At 44.5% G+C, this 25,389-nt stretch overlaps 1 protein-coding gene across 1 annotated transcript in view; it reads left to right on the top strand.

Annotated features, from left to right (window-relative positions):
* Nucleotides 1–295: 295 nt before the first annotated feature.
* The window catches only part of RARRES2 (retinoic acid receptor responder 2), a 43,325-nt gene continuing 18,231 nt past the window's right edge, over nucleotides 296–25,389 (top strand). Inside the window, exons 1-2 of the mRNA XM_078662584.1 lie at nucleotides 296–721; nucleotides 17,146–17,250. Of these exons, the coding sequence (XP_078518710.1) occupies nucleotides 536–721; nucleotides 17,146–17,250 (291 nt within the window). The 5' untranslated portion in view covers nucleotides 296–535. The remainder of the gene's footprint in view (nucleotides 722–17,145; nucleotides 17,251–25,389) is intronic.

Raw genomic sequence — 25,389 nt, 5'->3', positions numbered from 1 at the left:
AAGACATAAGAGGGGAAATGTGTTTTCAAGTTAAATGAAGGATCCTCTAAAACCTGAGAGTATATTGCTGAGGACAGTGAGGTGTTTACGTTGTTGCTAAACCAAACGATAGTTATCTTGTACCCTCCTTCATTTTACAGAGCACAACAAATTTTCAGTCACGTCCTCGAAAAATCAAGTGGGACATTCGTCAAGGTTACATGAGGGCCTGTCACAGATTGTTATAGAGGCAGCGACTGGATAAGTTAATGGTTCACCACAATCAATATCAGGCTGGAGTCCGAGTCAAGCCCGTGCTTGAAATGGACAGAAGGAAGGGTCTGTCCTCAAACTGTCAGCGTCTGGGTCACTTTGTACGGTGGTGTCACAGCGGTCCTTCCAAGACTTGCCAATTCTCTGCTGCTAAAAGACTCAAAAAGCCAGCCAATACCAAAGCCTTCTATTTAGGCTGGAGAGCACATTCTTCTTTACAAAGTCTCTTTTCAGGGCAGCACCAGGAAAAGAATCCAACATCTCACACTGAGAAGATAAGCCAATGGGGAGGCCACTGGTGATCCTCTGGCTGAGCGCCATCATTGCCACCACCTCTGGTCAGGTGCGGCTGGAGGAGCTCTCAGAGCTGCAGCAGCGAGCCCTTGACCTCACGCTGGAGCAGTTCCACGAATCCAAGGATGTCATTAAGGGATTCAAGGTTCTCTCGTTGCAGGAGGCGACAGAGGAGGTAAGAGGTTCATGAATGGAATATTGGGGCATTTAATGCAGAGTCGTTGGGGGGATACGTTTGTGCCATGGAAGGGAGTGGCGGAGAGACTTTAGGTCTCATTATATTAACAAATGTACATAATTGTTGATGCCACATGAAAAACATTGCCCCATTTGCTCTTCCAATTTCATGCAGATGCAGCACAGCAGATTCTTGTTGGCTCCCTGCTCTCTGATTTCATATAGATATGATCAGATTACAATATTGCTCAGTCCAGAAATTAAATCAGTCCTGAAGAAGGCTTCTACGTTCTGAGCTCTTGCCACAGGCACACAAGTATGGGCTGAAACCTGCAAGTCAGACTCTCCCCCACCCTGCACACTTTCAGGAAGAGCCTCAAGACCTGGCTCTTAGGCTGACCCGGAGCTGCACCCCCACAGCGCCTTGAAGCCCTCACGGGCGAGGGGCGTGCTTCACAATTCCCTGATTGATTGAAGGATGTACCAGTGGCATGGGGCATACATCTATACACACACATGTATTTTAATTTTACCTACTATAATGCATATCGTTCAAGATTATGTAAGATATAAATATACAGTTCTATTTACTGAGGTGTTGGATATGAGAAGGTGAGAATGTCTACGGAGAAGGATGTGCAGGACAGCAAGAAGTCTGCGTAACTTGGCACGATTCTGTCCACGGCGCCTCAAATTATTCAGCAATGGTTTGTCAGAGCCAGAGTGGTCGTTGTATGTGAGATAAGCTAACCTGGTGTGTGAAGCTCTCTGTCCCAGCCTTTCTGAGACAAAGGCCTTTATGAGACGGTCTGGCTCTTGTCCTGATCCAAGGCTATTAGATGTAGGTCTCCCTTGTAAGGTGGGGCATACCTTTCAAATTTGTGAAGGACTTGCATGGCCGTATTTCCAGTGTTTAATTTGTGCTGGGGGCTGCAGGTGGCCGACACTGGCACTCATTCTTGGGAACATTCTCGTATATTTCATCATCCGCCTTTGGCTCACAGCAAGAGATAAAGACAGAAAAGGGAGAAAGTAGGAGGAAGATAAAAATATGAAAACAGTGACAGGAAGTGTAGGGTGTAGGGTGTAGGGTGGTGGAAGAAAGAAGCACGAGGTGAAATTAAGATTAGTCATCCTGGGTCAGCATGCAGCAGTGAGGAGACGGGCGACTAGGAACATTCTTGGGCCCGGCGGAAAACTAAGCACTGCTTCTAGCATCCCCTCTAAACTGAGGGGCAGATTTACAAGCTGCTTACGCCGCTTTTACGCCGCCGTTGCATCACTTTTGTGACGCAGCGGCGGCGCAAAAGATTCACCATGGTGCGGGGTATTTACAACGTGACGCATCTCCCAGATGCGTCTCGTTGTAAAGCCCTGCGCCAGAAGAGGCGTACCATCGCAGGGGGAGGCGTTCCGGCGCAGGAACGCCCCCCAAAAGTGGCTGAGTGAAATCTACAAGATTTCACTCAGTCACTTTTGGGCCCATGCTGCATCAAAACCCTGCGCCTGCTTGAAGTAGGCGTAAGGATTGACGCAGCATTGTTCACAATGGGGCCCCCTGGTCATTGCTGGAGCTGCGTCGCGCTTGCAACGCACCTCCAGCAATGCGCCGCTTTTACGGCACAGATGCGTAACGCATCTGTGCCGTTTTTGCCCCATGGTGCGCCGCATTGTAAATGCGGCGCATCATGGGTGGCAGAGCTGCGGCGCACAATTACTGGCGCATCCCTGCCGATATGCAGGGGTGCGCCAGTAATTGTAAATCTGCCCCTGACTGTTTTATGTCTTAAATGTAGTCGGTCTCTGCTTTGTATAACCTCTAAGAGTTTTGCAATATTTTGGAAAATGTGTTGACGCTCCCCTGAGCTGGAGCAATACGTCACCATAAATACAGGCTGTGCCTCTTTTTATTAATAAATGAAGTAGTGTATCCATAGGTAATGAGATACTATTTGTAACCAGAATCTGTCAGTCACTGCTATTTTTGATGTATCTTGTTTCTGGGTTATGTAGCATTGTTATGTTACAAGATTTTTACAGCACAGAGGGCGCCGTTAAATCGATTTTTTGGAGCTGGAAAAAGTATGTCCTACGTACAAACCCCACCAATGTAAAAATAAAAAAACTACCTAATCAAGTACACAGAATTTGTGTATAGCTGACAGGTTAAAACACACAGGCCTAGGGGTTGACCCAGTAAAAACACACACTGAGTAATTGCTGTGCTTGGTAAGCTGAATATGGGGTGCCCGTTTCAGGCAGGAAAGTAAAGCAACTCTAATTTATATCCGTGTATGTATGTTTGTATGTATAGGGTTATGTGAAATAGAATCACTGGGTGATCTTTGGGTTACACGGATGCGTTTACATCACAGGTTCCCTTTAGTAATCCGAATGAACTACGGTGGTGTTATCTGTCTTCTTTGATTTGAGTGGTGACCACCGCTCTCTGAGACACAGAGCATGTCCTCTTTCGTGTGATTGGTCTGGTTGTATGCTGCAGTAGTTGTAGAGAAGTTTGATTGAGGCTAACCACTTCCTGTCAGGGGTGATTTGTCCTTGACATTGGATCAGAGGGGTTTAGGAATTTCTGACAGCCTGCTTCTGTTTTCTTGTGTAAAGGGCTGATAGGTACTCTTTCAAGGTCTCGATTCTAGCTGTTTGTTGGAGACCTTTTTTTTCTCCAACATATATAGAGAGAGGGCTTTGGATCAGCTGTTTGCTAGTTCTTGCTACAGACAGCTTTGACTGTGTTTTGGCAAGACTTATTGTCTTCAATACATCACCTATATTTAAAGTGAGCTTTGTGTGAGTGGCTTTGTTGTCTATTTTACTTCCCTGCTCCTGATTCAATGGTTTTATTCCCTGTTAATGTGTTTGCCCAGACCAAGCGGATTTTGGTCTCACAGTGTCTTGAATGGTTAATGTATCTTGCACTGCTGACGTCAGACCTGGCTTTGCCCTGCACACAAGAGAACATTTTGTCACCCCCTTGCTCAACATCAATTTGCTCATCTTTGGCTACTAGCCACACTCTTGGCAGGCAGCAATCTTATTATGTTTTTTGACCATTTCAAGATGTCTGCTCATGAGTGCGCATGTTCAAGCATGCATGGGGGTATCTTTCAGTTTTATTTCTTTTATTTTTGTTGTGTTTTTCTTTGTAGGAAGGCAAAGGGATTTTATTGAGATGAAACTTGTAGCTCCAGAATTGGTTGAGGGTTTGATTTCCTTAGGCCAGAGGTCTTCAAACTTGGGGGCGGGCCCCCCTAGGGGGTCTCGAGTGATCCCAGGGGGGGGGCGCCAGGCTCTGCCCAAAAGAAGCATTATGCTCAAAGCAGTGTTTTGTTTTAAGCATGGAAGAAAACGAGCAGCTGTAGCCTCTCTGCAATGTGCCATCTCTAACAGCTTATTTCATGTATATCAGGCTGGGAGAAATTGTCAGAAGGGAAGGGACTCCAAATATTCTTCTACACCCCCACCCCCATTTCTATTAATCAGACTGTAGGTATTTTTACACGTAGTAGGGCCTGCCTGACCACAATAGTATGTTTGGCAATCATGTATTTGGTTGCATTTTTTAAAACACTAAGAGGATTTAATTGGAATGTTTAACTATGTATCCTGTTTAAATAAATTGAGACATATTTAAACAGTGCCAATTTAATGGAATTATTGTGAATCATTCTGAAGCAGAGGGGCCCGATCAATTCGATTTTTTCACTGGTGGGGCGCTGCGTTAAAAAGTTTGAAGACCACAGCCTTAGGCCAATGCACCTCCCCTTTTGTACTCTCCAATTAGGGTGACCAACTGGCATGGGTGCAAATTCAGGACAGTGAGTGTAAAAATTCAGGACAAAGGGTCAAAATTCAGTACAAAAATTCAGGACAGAAGGTCAAAATTCAGGACAAAAGGTGAGTTTTACAAACTCACCAAAGGAGGTTGCGCAATAGTATATAACTAAGTAAATAGACAACCACTTAAGTACAAGTGAAAATAAGTTAACATTAGGTTGAGACAATTGTGCACTTCATGTTTTTTCAGTATGTGAGCAGCTTTAAGCAAATGTGCAGGTCTTTTTGTGGTAACAAAACCGCCGCCCCCACCCCACCGTTCCTGCACCCAGAGAAAATGCCCAATGCACGGTCCAGCCAGTCTGGCCTTGCTACCACCCTCCAATGGCGCCCCTCATCTTCACACAGACCCTCTTTCATGTGTATTTAATTTCTTTAACAGTGCTACTCATACCAAGTATGTAGGGCAGAGTGTCTGAGTGAGTTACAATACACACATATTATATAGAGACAATCACTCATAAAAATGTGAAAGTCAATGTTTAGGAAGTGTTGCTTAAGATAATGGAGCTTACAATGTGTAATCATACTTTCATTCAGTCTTTCACCATTCATTCTGTCCTTCCATCTGTGTGCCCATCCATGTCAATATTCAACCATTTATAAACCTATCCATCACGTATCCTTCCATCCATCATTTCACTCATCCATCCCTCCATCCACCCTCTTACTCATCCATCCATCCATTATGCATCCATCCACCCTTTCACCCTAGCCATCCGTGCACTCAGTCATCCAGTCATTTATCTATCCAGCCATCCTTTCACTTACGCATTCATCCACCCAGTCACTCATCCTTCCACCCGTTCATTCATGCATTCACCCATCCTCCCTTTCTCTCCCCATTCCTTTTTCACTTAGCGATCCATCCTTCCATCCACCTACCCATCCATCTACTCATCCACTCATGAATCCATCCATTGAACCTATCACTCATCCATCCTTTCACTCATCCATCCATCCTTTTTCTCATCCATCCACCCTTTTACTCCTTCACTCATCTATCCATCCTTTTGTCCATCTACCCGCCCTTTCACTCACTCATCCAGCCTTACATCCACCCTTTCACTCATCTGTCCATCCATTCACCCTTTCACTTATCAATACATCAGTCCACCCTTTCACTTATCCATTCATCAATCCATCCATAATTTCACTCATCCATCTATTCACTCGCCCATCATCCACCCTTTCACTCATCCATCCGTCAATCATTTCACTCATTCATCCAGCCATCCATCCACCCATCCCTTCACTTACTTACTCACTCACCTTTTCACATTAATTGTGAGCTGAGCCTTTGTCTGCAGAGTTGCAGACAGAAGAGACCCATCACGAAGTCCACCCTTGCTGTAGTTCCTAAAGTAAGGGATGGGGTGGAACAGGGTTCACTATGCCCCTGCACATAGGCAATCTGAAAAAGTGGAAGGCATGAGTGATGCATGATGCACAGTGCCTGGACGTGGGGGGCGACTGTGACATGGTGTTGTTTCCAGAGCTTTAAGTGGGATGAAAAAACTAGGGGGGGTCTCTCCAAAAGGGTGTTTGATGTAATTAAGGGCGTGGATTAAAACACCTAAGCTAAAAATCTGTGCTTAGTATAATGTGCCGCCCAATTGGTATTTTTGTTGCTTCTGTCATTGCATCCAGATATATAATACAAGAAGTTACGTTACACCTAGAACAAGTAATGCACCTACAACAAGCCAGAACTATTGATTTTTTTATTTTTTTGATTTTTAGCATTTATAGAGCGCCAGGCTACACATAGAACAGTGAGTCCCCGCGCTAATTACTGATAAATTGGCTTTGTCAATGGTTGTTAGTTGCATAAAATAAAAACGCATCAACCATGGCTTCCTTGAATATACTATTGAAAATGTGTCAGTTCTAAATGATGAGACTCTGAAAGAACTATAATCCTTTCCTCTGAAATTCTTTCACTGCCTACCTTCAATTAACTGGATTCTCACATAGCAGCAGCATGGGCGTTTTTGCACTTCCAGGTAACAGAAAGCCCTGCCCTAGACCGAGGCTGGAGGAGGCCACCACATGCGGTGCCAGCCCAGACCGACCCATTATCATTCTGTATGTGGCAATCAACCACATACAGAATGACAATGGGCGGGGTGGGGCTGCTCTTGTGCTCAGAGGAGTGCGAGGCGCCCCATCAGGGAGCTGAGGCCTTTCACAGGGAAACAGCTCTGTTCCCTGAAAGGCCCAAAATTACGGACAGAAGGCGTCCGTAAAAGGGATCCTCACGGACAAAAGAAGTGAGGTTCAATTTACGGACGGTCCGTGAAATTTACGGGCGGTTGTTCACCCTAGCTCCAATATCAGATTCAAATTGAGCCCCCAGACGATGGCAAGGATACGGGAAAGAAAGCCCTGAAAGCATCAGCACAAGCTGCCATGAAGGCCCAAAGGTGAGAGCTCTGCCAGTTCATTCTGTCAACAGTGGTCTGGCTGAGGTGGATTGACTGCATACCTCTCACGCTCTTCAGGTGGCTGGCAAACCCCCCGCAGTTTTTTATTTTGAGGTGCTGTCCATTATTAGAGTTCATGAGGAAATTATCTGCCCTGAAAGAAAGTGGATCATTTGTAATCCTACTGTTCCTAGGGTCTGCAATATGACTCCCAAAACCCCTTATGATATGTTGCATATTCATCCTAGCATAATACCACCCCACAAAATGTGCTAACTAACATACAGCTAGTAAGTTGGAATATAGCTGGAATCAAAGCTAAATTGGCAGATGTAGATTGATGAGGATTCATTGACAAATGTAACATTTGTTTTTTCCAAGAGTCTTGGGCAGAAAATAAGGTCTATAAGCAGGGTTTTACTACATACAACATCGAAGCTATAGCTTCAACAGCAGGTAGGCCATTGGGAGGACTTACTGTATGGATTAAAACAACCCTCGATTGCTTAATCATGGCTATCAAGATCGATTCCATAGATCTTCTTGACCTTAAATTGATCCCGAAGTCAGGGACCCCATATGTTTTGGTCAACATCTATAACAGGTCATCTTCTTTTAATTAACCCTCCCAAGCCCTGAAATCTTTGGTCACACTTTTAGAAGTTCACAATATAGGACGATACGTGGTTATGGCAGGTGACCTTAATACCACACTTAAGCCTTATCCACCCATGTCACAGCAGACTAGGGTAGAGGACGAATGTTAGAGATGCCTCCACATTCTAACCTTAGCAAAAATGTCAGAATAAGTGTAGCTGCCCTGCAGGTAACAGGCATAGTTGTTGATGGCTTAAGACTGTGTAATGGCCGCTCTTTTTTCAGACTTTAGAGCCAAATCAACCTTTAAGAGAGGGCATTATAAAAGTAACATCCATTATATATTGCTAGATGTCATGGTTTGGCATGAGATGGCCGATATAGAGGTTTTTGAATACCAGGCCAGCGACTATGTTCCTCTGTCACTTAAATTGAAGGGGTCCCAAATTAGGGACGTGTCCTGCCTTTGATAGCAACATCTAATGCAACAGTCCTGAATAATAACAGGTGGAATGGGAAATGGTTGGAGATCTATGAATCTGAGAATATCCAGAAAGAGATTTATAGAATATTCAGTGCAGCACTAACAATATTTAAGGACCAGGACGTACCACCTCCTCAAAACTTGGCCGTTCACGAAGATTTGTTTTCAAGTTTGAAAACATTCTTTGAGAAAGAGGTTAAAACCAATAATAATGTTCCCAAAATGCATGAAGGGTTTGACCATCACTGCAGATTGGCAAAAATTGACTTGGTGAAAGCCCTAAAAAGTAATATAAGGCTGATATCATTAGTTCCAGGCAGAATTATGCCATGGTAATTAAGACAAGCAAGAAGACCCAGTGGGAAGCCGAGATTTGGGAGTACCTGCTGGAAGCAGCGAGAGGAAAGGACATTAGATTGTTTTGGCATCTGGTGACCCATAACGGACGTTGGGATTATTCCAGCCCTGAATATCATATCCCCGCGGGGGAGTGGGTCAAGCAATTTTACAGCTCCCTATGCAGAGCCAGCACCTGAGGAGAGTACCCACGGCCCTGGGACCTTTCTTACCACATTGGGAACAGGAAATGAGCCAGTGGACTTTACATTAGAAGATGCCCTGAATTTGCTTTACGCACAGAAAGAGGGAAAGCTCCTGATCTTGACAGTATTCCCTCTGATATGTTTGGCTCTGAACTTCTCATCTGGGGCAGAAATTATTCCTATTTTTAAAGAGAGAGACAGGCAAGCTCCAGGTAATTATCGCCCTATAAGTCTAATCAATAATATTCAAAAGATTTACAGTAAGCAACTTTAGAGAGAATTATGGGAAAGGATACGGTCTAACAATTTGGGATGTATGACGTTACAACGCATACTTTTACAACGCCTACCTTTACATCGCAAGTTTTACAACGCACACCATTACAACGCATAATGCTTTTGGGCGCTGGGTAGTGATTAGTTTAATTTACTATTCCAACTCCAGTCCCCGTGGATAGTAGGGAAGGTGTTGGATAGTACATTAAACCTATTCCCTATCCTAGAGCGACCCCCAGCACTATGCTTTGTAATAGTTTGCATTGTAAAAGTTGCGTTGTAATGGTAGTTCGTTGTAAAAGTTTCGTTGTAAAGGCTGTATACCAACAATTTGTTGCTGCACTTTCGAGCAGGTTTTAAAGCCAACACAAGTACGGTTGATCAGGTCCTTCGGTTCTTGACCATAAAGTGAAAAACAATCGATATTGATTGATGTTTGTTATTTGTCACATTTGTTAACTTACAAGCTGCTTTCGACCTTGTTCCCAGGGGTAAACCGTGAGGATCCCTGAGAAAACTGGGGTTCCCGCTGGTATATTGTGTTTAATCCAGCAATTATATATAGACAATTTTGCTAGAGTCAGGTGGGATCCGGGTGGTGTAACAACTGGAGATATTCCCATCAGATAAGATGTCCACCAGGGATGTGTCCTGGCACCCACACTATTTTTATTATTTATTAATGGATACGTCACCTATCTTTTGGACTGTGAGAACAACTCCTCTAAAATGGCTGAGTCCAAAGTGCCGGGTCTGCTCTTTGCAGAGAACACTCTTCTTCTCTTTAAAACCTTGCAGTGTCTAAGCACCCATTTGGGGAAATTTAGTTTATTCTGCAAGGACGATGGCCTAGAAATACACAACAGCAAAACTAAATATATGGGGCCTCATTTATGAGAAATGATGCATCGCAGCGTGAAAGCAGCTATGCGTCACTTCTCAGTGCGCACTCCTTGCGACATACCTAATGCGTCATATTTAATGTATGAAGCATCATGTCGCAAGGAGTTACAGATACGTCAGTATTTCTGAAGTATCTGTAAGCGCAAAAGTGACGCATTGCTGGAGTATGTCACAAAAGTGACGCAACTCCAGCAATGCGTTCTTTCACATGAGGCAAGCCCCATGTGAAAGGGCCTGAGTCAGTCTTACGCCTGCTGTGAGGCAGGCGCCACATTTTGACGCAACGGCGTCCTAGAAGTGACGCAGTGAAATCTCATACTCATAATCACAGTACTGGATTGTGTACTGTTTTGTGCTAGATTTACCTTTGTCCTGACAGATTTGGTTTGTTGCATTATTTGTAATTGTTCCTCATCAAATCTTGTTCTTTAACTAATGGGCCTATGCTTATTGCTTGTTGACGATTGGTTGTTAAAAGAAAATAATCAATTTTAAACATTACTGTCTGCAATTTTGTTATTTTTTTATAAGGATAAAATAAGAACAAACCACCTGTTTGATGTTTTGAATCTGCTGGACAACTATATATATATTTTGGATGAAACACCAATAATGTTATAACGAAAGGGGGAAAATTTTGTATTTTGCCTATTCGGTCGCCAACTACATGGGCTCAGTGATTAATTTGTAAAAAAAATAAGTGCTGGGGAGCTCGATAGGAGGCAGCTTGCACCAGCCCATTTTTCCTGTTAACACCACCTAAAACAGAACCAACTAAAAACCATGAAAGTGGGGAGAAGATTTGGCATAATGGCCACAGCTGCCGACTTCAGAGCAGGGGAACCAGGTTCAAGTGTCGGCGTCAGCTCATCATCCTGTGATTCTGGGCAAACCACTTAATCTCCCCGTGTCTACCATAAATGATTGTGTTCTTAGTTGGTGCTCATGAAAAATGCTGGTGTTGTTGATTAAGTGCCAGCGCTGAGCACCGGAAACCACCAGCTCAAATTAAGCACTGCTAAAGCTCAATTTTTATGAACCCGAAACCCGTCCCAGTATGCTTGTTTCCGGTCCAGGGGAGACATGGCTTGGCAGTGCGGGCTGGACTGTTCCCATGAGGCACAGGGTCAGACTGATTTGCCTATGGACATGTCTGAACTGGGGTGGCGGAGTGAGCTAAGGAATGATGATGGATTAAACCCAGATCAGTTGACTGGGGGTGAGTGCTTCCAATATTCAACACTCTGCCCATCATCCCCTTTGGTTTTGCTAAAAGCTCAATTTGGCACATTAGATCAAAGGCTGATGGAAATAAATTCACGTTAAGGGCGTGTTACTAATGTTTTTAAAGTCTCATCTTGTTTTTTAATGCACTGTGCGCTTTAAGCCTATTTAAGATAGACAACCTTTAAGTTGCCTTCAATCTGTTAGCATTTTTAGGGCTTTCTGGATGGCATAGCGGACCCTTTCCGAGCACATTTTAAGACTCTCTTTGAGGTTTTTGTCTCTCTGGTAATTGTTTTAGCATGGAAGTACTCTATAGTGCATTTTCTTCTGTTAATAGATGTAGCACAATCTTACGTTATTTTAATTCATTTGTATTGAAATGAACTATGTATTTTACCCACTATGTATTTTATGTAATATCTGTATGATTTTTACTGTTCATCACTTTTATAATTCTTTGAGCCAAAAAAAAGTTGGTTGTTGATGCCCTGTTGGCATGTGTAGAGAGTGGTGTTGTGGGGTGAGCTACAGTGTTGTGGAAGTGAGTGACGTGGTCCTATCTGTTGTCGTAAGGAGTAATGTTAAGTGAAGGAACCATCCAATGTATTATGGCGGAGTGTCTTTTGTAAAGTGTGTGATATGGTGATGTAATGCAATGTTATGTAGTGTGATTTGGAGTTCCACTGTGCTGTATAGTGTTGTGTGCTTTTTGCTAGAAAGGGTATGTTGATACATATGATGTTGTGTGTGGGATGATGAGTTTGGTAAGGTGTAATATGATGTAATACAGTGCACACGGGTGTGACCTGGTGTTGTGATACCGTGTTGTAAAAAGTGGCATAATGTGGCATGCGGTGAAAAGAATTAATTGATTTTGTGTATATATTATTAGTACTCCACATTATGGGTTCAATTTTCATGACATTCTATAGAAATAACTGGTATTGTTTTGTGGGTGCAGCAGAACAGTGCCCAGACATACTTTGGAGGTGTTGTGCTGTATATCATTCTACAGTGTAGTGAAAAGGCTCAGATTAGATTCATGGTGTTTTATGCATGTTGTGAATGGTGTGAATGTTATGATCTGCTGAGATATGGTGTGATGTGATCTGATGCTTACTTACTTTAAACTTTATTTACTTACTTTAAACTTTATTTCGGCTGTAAGCCATAAAAGCACATTGAATAAAACATACATAAAGCATTTGCCATTTACAGTATAAATTTGCACAATTCTGTACAATAATATAACCAATGAAGCAACCTATGACTCCTTGCTATGAAGCGGGCTCCTACAGCGTAAGGATTTGATGCAATTTGTCTGGGGGTCCCTGGTACCTCCCTAGGCTTAAATTAATTGTTAGAGAAATCAATGGAAGAGCGAGGCTTTTTTGGGGGCGCGTCCTGATCCCCAGAAGCGTACTATAATTGAACAATGTGGACGGGCCCACTATGTGTATGTAATTACTTTAGTCACTGTTTGTGGCATGAGCTTGGACCCATTGGGTGTTGTCAAAAGACCCCTCACCTCCAACATTAAAAATAAAGGCAAGGATTCTCAGAGGTATTTTTAACTGTAGAATATCACATCGCATCACACTTACGCACCAACACCAGCTTCGCTGTAATCAGGCGACGTAGCACAACCGAGGAGCATTCGGCCGCCCAGTTGGGACCCCAATGATGAAGCATGACACCAACTAGGTTGGTGTGTGAGGGGTCTTTTAACAACACCCAATGGGTCCAATCTCATGCCACAGTGATTGAAGTAATTACATAGACATAGTGGGCCTGTCCACCTTGTTTAAGTATATTTAATTAATTGTTGACATAATTGCAAATCCAGCTATCCTGAAGTGAAGCAAATGTGGCTTTCTGGGTAATAAAATACGTTAATCACCTGCTAAAAGGTTGAAAGAATATAAAAGTCTAAAATGTATCCTGTAATACAACTAGTATTAGCCTTCCTATTCTTCAACAATTGTACAGCAGCCATGTTACTGTTCGCCACTATACAAGTTTCTTATGAGGAATACTTGACTTGTACCTTAGTCTCCACACACTCGTCAGAAAGAGAGAGAGAGCAAAGATTGACAACCTACATGTGTTGTATCTCAGAATCCGGAGTGCTCCCTTATGTTCCCTAACTCCCAATTTCTGACACATCTGAATATCCCAACACCTACTTTGCGACATGTAGATTGGGCAGAAGAAGATAATGTGCTCAATGTTTCCTTTTTGCTCCCTGCAGGCCGGGCAATGCAACTCCTTTATCCATAGTACATGCTTCACTTTGCAGTAAAGGCTCAGACAGGTAAAGTTCCATACCGGAACTGCAAGTAGAGAGGTCTGGCTGGAGGAGGTTCTATTTCGTCCAGGAAGTCTTCCAGCTTAAAGGAATCCTTAGCTGTGAGATAGGCATTTGTTAGAGTTCCATGGCTCGACTGGCTATGCATGCGATTATTTCTATATTGCCAGTATGCAGTTTTAATATGTAATTTGGAACTAGCCTCAGCCTGTATTCCATAGACTCTCAAGGCTGGTGGCTATTAATGTACCCTCTACATGCTTTAGACATGGAATTCTGCTACAGCCCACTTGGGATGTATGACGGTACGACGCATACCGTCACAATGCAGTCCTTTACAACGCGTCCCTTACAACGCAAGTCGTTACCACGACTTGCGTTGGGGGCGCGGATTTCGAATAGTATAATTTACTATTCTAACACCAGTCCCCGTGGACACTAGGGAAGGTGTTGGAATAGTAAATATACTATTTTTAATCCTCTAGCGCCCTCCAGCGCAAGTCGTGGTTACGACTTGCGTTGTAACGGACGCGTTGTAAAGGCCACGCAGAGTAAAATCCGCGTGGTAAAGGATGTTTCCCGCCCACTTGGGACAAGATTTCCTCTAACCCCTGTCAATAGGCAGATAGCTACTGGGTGACTCAGATCCTCCTCAAATAAAGTATGGGACGCAGTGCCAATTTATCTGAGATATTTTTTGGCCCCAAGGTCCAGTCTAAGTGGGCGCAGAGGAGTGCTTGCTGGTAAACTGCAGAAAGGAGTGGCAAGCTGGGGTGAGAGTGGAAGAAAGGTGTGGTATGCGCGAGGGCGTGATGAGGTTTTTGTAATTTGCTATGATATTGTGCACTGTTGAAGTGTCCATCGTCTTATGGGGTGATGTAGGTTTTAGATAGTGGGCAATAGTATGGCAGGTGTGATATGGTCTGGCCAGGTGCTGAGTTAAATATTTTGGTGCTGGAGTGTAATGAGGGCAATTTTGTGACATGATCAAGTACATTCTGTGGAGTGGCATTTGGAAGGATGGAGCAATCTAGTGAATATTTTGTGGAGTGGTCAATGGAAGTGTGTTGTGCTGAGGTATAGTAAAATTTATAGTGGTGAAAATAGTTCTGCTTGGGTGTGGCTGGCATGACAGTGATGGCCGTTGTGGTTTTTTGTGTCATGGCGTGTTGTGGCGAGGTGTGGTATGGTTGGATTGGAGCTCAATTTTGGTATTCTATTTAGTTGGTATAAACTGTGTAGGAATTATGCAAGTTGTATTGTCAACTCAATTTATATGAGATGGGTAATGTGTGGTATAGCATGGACTTCAATGAAATGATGTGTTTTTGAATAGTGTGACGTGGTGATCTTAGGAAATAGGGTGTTGTGCGTGGGCTGGCGGTATGTAAATGCTATGAGGTGTTTGGTGCTGGGGTTGGTGCCGGGCGTTGTGGAAGGGAAAGCTGTGTTGTGAAGAGGTTGTGCTGTGCGGTGTGACAGTGTAAAGTACGGTTTACATTATGCTGTTTTAATGCAGCGCAACAGCTGTGCTTTAACTTGTGGTTGGCCAGAGGTTGCTGGTGGTTGTCTGGCGCTGCAAAGTGCGCAGTTCCACAGTAATGCTGTTAGAATGTGTCTGTTTTAATGAGTGACGCCTCACTGCCTGGATGTCAGTGTCTTCCACTTTTAATGTGGGTGCTCTCTTTCCTTGGGTCCCACTTTTGTGAAAGTTTATAACCATCACTATCCTGGAGTCAGTGTATACTTCCTTGCCCCAGTTTCAGTGAATGTGTTTCTCTTTCCACGTGCAGGTAAATCTGCATACTTTTAAAAAACTTTACAGGAATTTTTATATTGACAGCAAAGTACAGTTGCACGTTGTTTTTGAGGTAACCAGAGAAGAAGGCAGTATCACGCTTCTTATCAGGGAAATATCCCCTTTTCACCGCACAAACATGATGCAAGCATCCCTGGCAATTTAACCAAACGAGCCTTCTACAACCAGAGAAGTAGGCAGTCCTCTGCGCTTGAATTGAGAACCATAAACTCACATCGCAAGGACATGACATAGGCGCCTCTGGGTTTTAATAGATCAAGAAAAGACGACTGAACGTTTGATGGGGCCTAAGTATTTCAGAATGCCCATATTCAACGCTTAATGTCCTAGCACCAGGACGATTTTACTCTTAGCCAGACTTTACGATTTTAAATGGATGCATGAAGCTAGCAAATCTCTCTGATATACCACATTCGGATTTGGATAACAATTTATACCCAACAATTCCAAAAAGCAAACCCTAAGGGTGATTTTATTGACCCCTAAACGACGACAGATATTATATGTAGTCTTGACAAAGGTGGAGAATATTGTGGAAAACCACCGAAACGCGTCGACGCACCATTTAGTATAATTCACAACTCGGACATCTTTGTTGATATACTATTTTATAGAATACATAATTTAGGTGTCAAAAATAGAGTACGAATATACACCCAGTATTGCACGAGTCGAATGTCTTACTTTTTTCTGTCTTTTTGTTTCAATTTTGCTGGTCAATATTGAATATGAAGTGTATCTTTTATTGTCATTATCTTGTTTTAATCAGTGTTAAGTGGTCTCTTAACTGTCCACTATTTTAAATGTTTGTATTACCAATAAACTGTAAGAATTCTTTGTATACACATGAATCTTGTTATTGTTTTTGACTTTCTAGCTTTAGTGTTATTTAGTCCAGTTCAAGGGAATCTCTCCTTTTTCTACGCTTAACTTGTGGTTGGCCAGAGGTTGCTGGTGGTTGTCTGGCGCTGCAAAGTGCGCAGTTCCACAGTAATGCTGTTAGAGTGTGTCTGTTTTAATGAGTGACGCCTCACTGCCTGGATGTCAGTGTCCTCCACTTTTAATGTGGGTGCTCTCTTTCCTAGGGTCCCACTTTTGTGAAAGTTCATATCCATCACTATCCTTGAGTCAGTGTATGCTTCCTTGCCCCAGTTTCAGTGAATGTGTTTCTCTTTCCACGTGCAGGTAAATCTGCATACTTTTACAAAACTTTACAGGAATTTTTATATTGACAGCAAAGTACAGTTGCACGTTGTTTTTCCCGCTAGGACAGAGCTATAATGGGCTCGAACAGATACCTACCTATGAGGGAGACCTTGCCTCTTATTATTTATATTAAATACTTCCCACAAGATCTGTTGTGTGAGTGTTCTACTTTCCGCTAACCCAAACATGCCCTACACCCCTGTACACCCCAAACACCACACGTTTTCTCTGGAAGTTTGTTGCATGCTTGCTGCTCCTATGCATGAATGCCCACCGACAACTGAGATTAATGAACACGTACATTGAATTTTTCCTATATGTAACTATTTTTACAACCGTAAAAAAGCCAAAGCGAACAGTGCTAACGGCTGAAACACATATACACTATTTTTAGAATGAAAAAAGGAAGAAACATGCTACATAAGCCATAATCTCCAAGCTATACAATTTCTTGGGCACGGCTTCAACTTGTATTGGTACTACACAACTCCTACACAACTCGTTTTGGTACTACACAATTGATATTTGTACTACACAACTCGTATTTGTACTACAATTCCTGCAACGCTTTACAATCAATCATTATAGCATTGACGCCAACTACAAAAGAGCAGGTAGGTATCTTGTCCTCAACAGCACTATTTTATTTTGGGGCATGTTTTCACTTCAGTGGCCAGTGATGGGACAAGTCTGTGAGTGGATTCACCTAATTGGATTTCTTATGGTTTAATCGACAATATAACATTGATGAAAGCTCATCTTAATTCTTTACTTTTCAGGAATTTTCCGCTGGAACATTCGTTCGTCTCCAATTAAATATCAAGCAAACCGCTTGCAGCAAAAGCAATCGAGAGAGAGCGGACTGCAAACTGCTCCGAAATGGGGTGTGTATCCTTCTGTTTGTGTTCTGCGCCCTCTGCTGGTGCCGCTGTGATATGTCGCGGACTAGCTTTGGCTGTTCCCGTTGCATCTCAACAATCTGTGTCCCTCTTATCCCTTTCCCTTCCCGCCACCTGTCTCTTGCGCGCGCCTGAACACCTCCCCTCTCTTCTCAACAAACCGGAGACACCTTCAGTCTCGAGATAATTGTTAATAATGGCGTTCTGGATGCGGGGAAGTGTTGGCGTCCAGACCTCTGCTTTCCCTGCGGCACAACCGGAACACAAACATCATGCACACACAGAACTCTTACCTTCCCGCTAGCACCCCAAATGTTTTCAATGACCAAGCCACAGGAGTTAATTGAATATGTAGCGACGAGTTATAGTGGGGATATCTCGTGCCATTCGCTCATCACCCTTTGATCACCTCCCCAGTGAAACGCTTACAAGTGACTGGTGTCCACTGCGTAGCTTTATTATTATACCAAAACACCATTTGTGGGTAAAACCTCCCACATTGACCATTTTATTAAATTCACACATAAATGATGCGCTCCATACATATGCGCCACAGGTTAACATGTATTTACAATTCAGCATCTCTAGAGGCGTGTTTTACCAGCAGGACACAACACCACCCCCTTTACCAAGCACCAGCTACTAGGGTAGGGCCAGAGAGTCCAGGACCACCAGCAGGACAGCCCCCTCTCCTGCCAGCCCAGAGCCGCCATAACTGCCTCCCCTGCTGCAGGATCGTCCATTTTCTGCCCAAAAAGAGTCTCCCGGCTTTTTCTCTTATCCGGGACCCCGCCACTCACTATTGAACTTAGGGATGGGTGGGTGGGCAACTGTTGATCCAGCTAGCCTTTCCTGTGCTCGAGGCGAGAGACGAAAGAGGGCTACTCCCTGGGGAGCTGTAATTTTAATAACTTGGGGGGAGGGCTCTCAGACGCCCACCTGGCATCTCACATTACTGAGAGACCCTCCCCATGACAAAAGCCTGGAGAATCGAAACTCTCTTGCCAGGCACGGAATTCCCACTAAAGGCCCCCCTCCCCTAGCCGCGGGGGTGGCCTCTCATTCCGCATACCTACAGAATTACTGCATTTACCACATAATCTACCAACTGCTGCATAATTTTCAGATTTCAACAAGAAATGTGGGAGGTGAAGTGGGCCTCTTCACTTTCTGCTGGGGGGTCTTCATTTGGGCTATGCCACTGGTACCTCATCGCCTCCTACGGCCGAGGTTCTGAATTATATTTCACCAGAAAGGACTGGAACTTAAGCATGGTAGAGAAAATTACCACAGAGGTAAGAAAACTATAATAATGTAAGATACAACATAACCATTGAAAACCCCCAATATGACATAGAATGTCATAAAATTACTAAATAGCAAAATGCTTTTGCCACAGAATATGCTGCATGATGCTACATAATTTCCCTTACTTGCTCTATAATTTATACAACTGACATAAGTGTCTCCTCCATTGTGGTATAATTCTTGTGGCTGTGCTAATATCCCACACCTTGGGCGGGATAATAACCCACACGTGGGCGGGATTGCTAATGCATACATTATTTTACTGTTAAGGCCATGCCACTGGAAACTTGCCGCAGTGGCTGTACTTACCCAGCCACTCCAGGCCTGTATCTGAGGATTACTTTTACACAGCACCTCTCCAGATCATCATTTGTGATAGCAGCTGATAAAGCAAAACCTGGACTGCCCAGTCACCATCCTTTAATATAATAGCAAGTTATCTCTGCGATAATTTCCGGCGATGCTTAGCGTTAGACAATTAGTTGCTAAGCCTCGTTAGCGATAAATATTGCTGATCGTTGGTAATATGCCCCTCTATTCTCCTTGCACTCCAACATGACAAAAGCACCAGCAGTGTCCACAAGTAGCAAATAGCTACAAAAATATATATCGGTAATAATCCATAAGTAAGAAGACAAACAGAGGTATGCTACAAAAAAATAATCAAGATCCATTATGGGTTTTTCTTCTAGCGTCTCTCTTCGAAAAAACTTGTAAATGTGATCCACTTCTGAACTTCACTGGGAATGGGCTCTTTTGCTTCTATGCTCTCAAGTCTGTGTTCGGCTTCTCTGGAAATTTCTCTTCCTTCCTTTTCTCGCATCATTCTCTCCTGCTTCCCTTTTGCTTCCCACCCCATAGCTGCCACACCTGCAATAGAGAATAACGTTTTTTCCACCTTTCGTAACAGAAAGTTTCAATTCTATTAAGGACACGGAGGCGAGGATTAGGATTAGGCATTTCTTTCTTCTTTAATTCAAACAGCAGCCATTGTAAAGAAATAACAATCAACAAAGGACTTCATATCCCATGAAGCCTAAGAAAAAACCATCAAGTTAAAAAAACAATGTCCTTCCAATCTGGAGACTCCCGCCTCATTAACTTGTATTGACCCTCGTCGGATTCCCTCTTTCTTCCTGCGACCAAGTCGACAGTGGAAGATTATGAGTCCAGATTTGAGGTCTCTGCACCTATGAACAGAAAAGGAGCAATGAAACACTGGACATTCGGCATCTGTCAACAGCGAGCCGCCATAGCACGTCAACTTCATCACAGACGAGAAACCAGGAAAAATCTTTACTTACACTTAGACGTAGATCCGATAACCCGGCTGGATCATGATTCCTCTATGGGAGGGCTAATCCGCACCTCTGTATCCTTAATAGAATTGAAACTTCCTTTTACGAAAGCAAGGACAATTTTAATTCTATGTCAGGACACGGAAGCGAATATTAGGCTAGTTCAAAGCGTATCCACCACTAGAGCCACAATGGAGGAGACTGGTTTAAAATAAAACCTTTTAAAGGTTGATACTGACGATCAGTCTACTGCATTCAAGATATCCTTCAAGAGAGCTCCTAACACAAAGCTTTTGATGCCATTACGCCCCTTGTTGTGTATGCTCAAAAAATGTACGTATTGATGCCCTTTTCTATCATCACCCATTAGACCCATTGCGCTATGGTTGGGGAATGAGAATGCCTTAACCCGTTCCATGCTGAGGACGGCCCCCGGCCGTCCCACGTGACGTGGGCATGTGCCAGGGACAGCTGGGGGCCGTCCAAACCCCACCCACTGACTAAAATGCCCGCACCACGGTGGAATTCGCACCGTGGTCAACGGGTTAAAGGACCTTCTCAAAGCAATAATCAATTTCCTCTCTCCATGAGGTCGCAACTCGGCTATCATGGCTTCATAGGCCTTGATACACCTCACTACCCATAGTTTGGGTATCTCTGGAAAGGCTGGGTAAGAGATCACCAGAGACTGGCATTAGGTGCACCGAGTCACATGGAAGCTAATTCCATCCAGAGTGAAAGAGCACCCCGAAACCCATCTGCAGGAAATCAGACACACTAACATGGCCAGTTTGGAAGACAGTTGCTTACGAGAGAGGTATTTATTGCTTGGCTACCCTGACAACAGATTCCAGACTTTGCTGACATTCCATAGGACCGAATACCTTGGCTCCAGTGGGAGAGACAACCGGATACTACATAACAACTTCCTGACCAGCGGATGTTCTCCAACTGGGATATTTCTCACGCAGTTGCATGGCCAGGCAAGATGGCAGACCAAAAGGTATTGACCATATGGTATGCAATTCCCTCTGATGCCAGGGAGGCTAGAAAGTTCAGGATGTGGGCAACGTCTGCCCCACAGGATCCAGACTCCAACGCAGACACCAACCCATCCTGCGAGATCAAGCCGAGTGGTACCGCTTAAACGTACCATTGCCATCAAGACCAGTAATCCTCCACGCCATGAGCGGGAGAGAGTTGCTTATCACTAGAGGGTGAGGATTGCCGACCAGATCGCTCAGGAGATGAGGCAATGGGTGTAGATGGATTGGAGAAGCCCAGGAAAGTTCCATCAGAACTGGAAACCATCCTTGCGATTTCCATACTGGGGCGATCACCCCCAAGGGGTCAATTACGATGTAGTCCGGAAAGAATTCCTACCAATTCGGTTCTGGAATGCTTTCCGAGCAACTCGGATCCGGGTGGTCCAACCAAGCGATTATGATGCATCTGGATGCTTCCGGATACGATTTGGTCGGACTCCCATTGACTTCAATGGGAGCCTATGTTCCGAACAAGAACACATGCTCCCATTGACAAAAGGGGTGGTTGGGGAAAACCTTGCACCCAGTGGCGGGCACCCCATGGTGCCTGCCACACTGTGAATGCATGGGTCTGGCCTTATGATTTGGAACTGGAGGAACTGACTGTGCAATGGAAAAATATCGACCATAAGATACACGTCCTTGAGGTCCAGCTGGGCCATCCAGTCGCTGGGACGAAGGAGGTCGTGGAACAGGTGTATATCCTCCATCTTAAAGTGGCGGTAGACTGGCCAATCATTGAATTCCCAGAGATATATCACCGGCCGCTGACCCCTATCCTGTTTCTGTACCAAGAACAGATTGCTTAAAAATCCCCCTGGGTGAGGGGAGGAGTGACGAATAGCCTGTTTTGCCAAGAGCTCTTGCACCGCCCACCGGATAAGTGTGAAATTCCTGCCGGAAAAGCGAAGTGGAGGCAGCGGGGATACCTGGAAGGGAGAGCAGTAGAACTCCACGTGAAACCCCTGTACCATTTGTAGCACCCTAGCGTTGGCTGTAAGGGCATGCCAGTTGTCCAGGAATTGTGCCTAACTGCCCCCCAAGCAACAGCATGAGATAAGTAAAGCACTTGGGAGCCGTTGCGTTGTCCACTGTGCTGGGGTCGACACCTGGTGGGGTGGAATCCTCCAAAGCGTGATGAATCCTGCCACTGTCCCCTCTGAGATTGTTGGCCTCTGACGCAGGAGGACTGAGAGGAATGGCCAGCTGAGCGCCCCCTACCATGGCTGGCCCCGCTGAAAACCCGCGCATTGAAGATGCGCTTTACTCTCGACTGGGCCTTGTCCAAGGAGTTGAAGGTAGAGCCAAATTTGCTAAGCTCCTTGACGAATGGATCGCCAAAAAGAATGCCCTGAGCTTCCTGGCCTGCCTCTGACGTAGCTAGCTCTCCTAACTTGGGATCCAAATGAATGAGCAATGACCTGCGCCTTTCGGTAGAATTGGCGCAGTTTGCGTTGCCTAGAAATATATTTAGTCTCTGCGCCCAACTCGTGAAGTCATCGGGTGGAATCAGGGCCCGGACTCCTTGGCTTCTTCCACCATGTCAAGGATTTTCACCTAGGGGCCCATAATGTCCAACAACTTGTCTTGGCAAGCCCGCCAAGACTGGCCTGTGCCCTTCTTTGGGTCCTTGATATATTTGTCCAAGAAAGTCCCCATCTGAGCGTCGATCTATTGAGTGACCGCTACCTTACGCTCCAGTGAAGGACAGGGGCACTCCACCATACGCGGGAACAAACCTCCTTGTCCAGCAGTTTACGTAGCCGACTGGCCACATACTTGTCTTCCTTCTCACAGGGGATCCACTCTGAGTAATGGGAATGTAAGAGATCCCTCAGGCTCCAAGAGGTCCGATTGGGCATCCCGTGGGGCCTCAGCTGCCTTGTGGGACTCCGGTCTCAGAGAGGGAGAATGACGCCAGGACCGGTCATGGTCTGAGTCGCCATCGGACAGAGGGCTAAGAAGAGGTAGGTAAACTGGGTTCACCCAGGGGCAGAAAGGCCCACTGAGTCTCCCCCGGTGGGGGAGAGGGCCTGGTCCCCAAGAACGCCTGCTTAAACCTGTTAAGGGCATCCAGGTCCACCAGAAAAAACAGGTGTGTGGAGGGTCTAGGGGAATATTTACTGACCTGTCTGCTCACTCCCCTGTGGTCACGATACAAACAACACAAAAGAGCAGACCAGGTCCACAGATGGTGTGTAGCTACTACAGTCACTGTGTGACAGCAGGGTGCATGCGTGAAACAAGTTGTTGAAGACAGCAACTGTGGATAACAGAAAGCTAAAGCAATTACCATCAGACCACCCTCATGGTGGAGTTTGCATCACGTGGGAATTGCTTGTCATACCAGCCCAAATCCGACCCTGAAGTGCCGGTATGGGAAAGGATGTCAGAAAATGTGATCATAATGTACATCCTGAAGTGGTGTGAATACAAAAAATGCAGTGCTCAAATAATAATGGTGAATGACAAATTGACTGCCTAGACTCTGAAAAACGTTTAAACAGAAGTCTCAGTGTCAAGAATAAAACACCTCCCAGGTAGTAAGACTACCTAAAAGTGCTGTGCAGTACGGTCGACATGTTTCAGCCTAAGGGGCATTTAGCCCAGCTTTCTTCAGGACCTATGATGTAAAATAGCTACTGCAACTCCATATGGTGTATTGAAGTGACAAGTAACACAAATGTACTAGTGAAAAGTTACATCTATACCAAAAACATTTGATACTTAAGTGACCACTGATGGAAAAGATATGCGTCTTCTTCCTATCAAGAGACATAAACAGATAGATATTATGTTAAACAACACTCAAATACACACATGCACCTATAGACACACACAGTGACCGCATAGCCACAACTGCAACAATAATTTGCATTCTGCATGATAAAAAGCATAATAGCTTGATCACCCTGAGGCATTTCCTCACGGTGATACTCACCCAGCTTTGTGTGGGTGATGACCTCACCTCACCCGGCGACCGCTCGGGAGTATGAGGCCCCGCTCTGCAGTGTAGAAAAAAGGGGACGGTAAGCACACAACTTTACAGTGCCCAAGCCAATGACTCTACACATAAAACCCAACCTACGTGTGATAGCAACTCGACTGTCATACCATTCACTCAAAAAATCAATATCATAGACTCCCGGGAGTTACATAGGAATTACGCATATTGCGATATTAATGATGTCACAGGGCTCTCTCCTGGCTATGCTATATATCTCTCAATTGCTTGTTCACAACTTGTCTACAAACAATACAGAAGATAGATATAAACAGAACACTTGTTAAGGACCACAGTAATCTGGCATTAGAGAGGGGTACTCATAAGGGCCAATTGGTAAATGCCTGAGTCACTCAAAATCCTAAGCTCTTTGACTAAAGAGGGGTGTCAAACGACAGAGTGACATCCCAAACACAAGGTTTAATAGACATTGAGGGTCAAACTAACTCCATTGAATTTCACCACCTCTGTAGGTAGTGACTAATCCTGTATCTTGGACAGGACCTAACCTAGTTTGCACACACGGAAGACACCGGGCGACTCACCTGTCCGTCGGTGCCTCCAGTTTGGGACCGAGCGGAAGTGGAGGTGAGCGAAAATGTCGTCCTTCCTCCTTTAATAGACACCGGTACTTGCGCGGTGTGGCCTCCATGATTTGGGAAACTTGTGAAAGGTTAAAAAAAGTTGAAAAAAGTTGCGGAAGATGCCGCTACTCATTTCCTGCGCATGCGCGAAAGAACAGAGTCGCTTATCTCCTGCGCATGCGCGGTCATCAAATAACGCAACTCTAAAGCAATGCATATTGCTATTTCTACAGATAGAAAGACAATTACCTGTTAAATCATTCTGACTCCAATTGGGGTGAGAATACGATAAAGTGAATGGTGTTACTCCGTCAATTACATCAAGTATTAGAGGATTATGAGACCATTCCTAATCCGAGAATGGCTGTACTAGATGGAAAATTCCGTCAAACTAGGCATAAGGATGTCTGCTATCATTGGGGCATGTCAAGGAGTAACTCTTCAACTGCCTCTTACTGTAGAGAGAAAAGGAGGTATCTGAAGCAGATTTACAGCCTTCAATTAAAGGGCGTGTATGCCATTGTAAGTCACTCTGTAATGGAAGAGTGACAAACCCACAAGGAGAATTGTTATGGTTACACAGTGATGTAAGTAGGAAATCTTATCCTTGAGTGTCAATGGAGGCAGACAGACTGGTACATACACAACTAGGTTGAGTGAGCTAAAGGGTGTAAACAAAACCTTATTTGCCACCTAATCAAATTGACCCGCAACTAAAAAGTTGCACTTAATACTAGAAAAAACAGGTGTGTGGAGGGTCTAGGGGAATATTTACTGACCTGTCTGCTCACTCCCCTGTGGTCACGATACAAACAACACAAAAGAGCAGACCAGGTCCACAGATGGTGTGTAGCTACTACAGTCACTGTGTGACAGCAGGGTGC

This window comes from Lissotriton helveticus, chromosome 10, assembly GCF_964261635.1.
Source record: "Lissotriton helveticus chromosome 10, aLisHel1.1, whole genome shotgun sequence".
Taxonomy (NCBI): Eukaryota; Metazoa; Chordata; class Amphibia; order Caudata; family Salamandridae; genus Lissotriton; species Lissotriton helveticus.
This window is presented reverse-complemented; position numbering and strand designations above follow the sequence as displayed.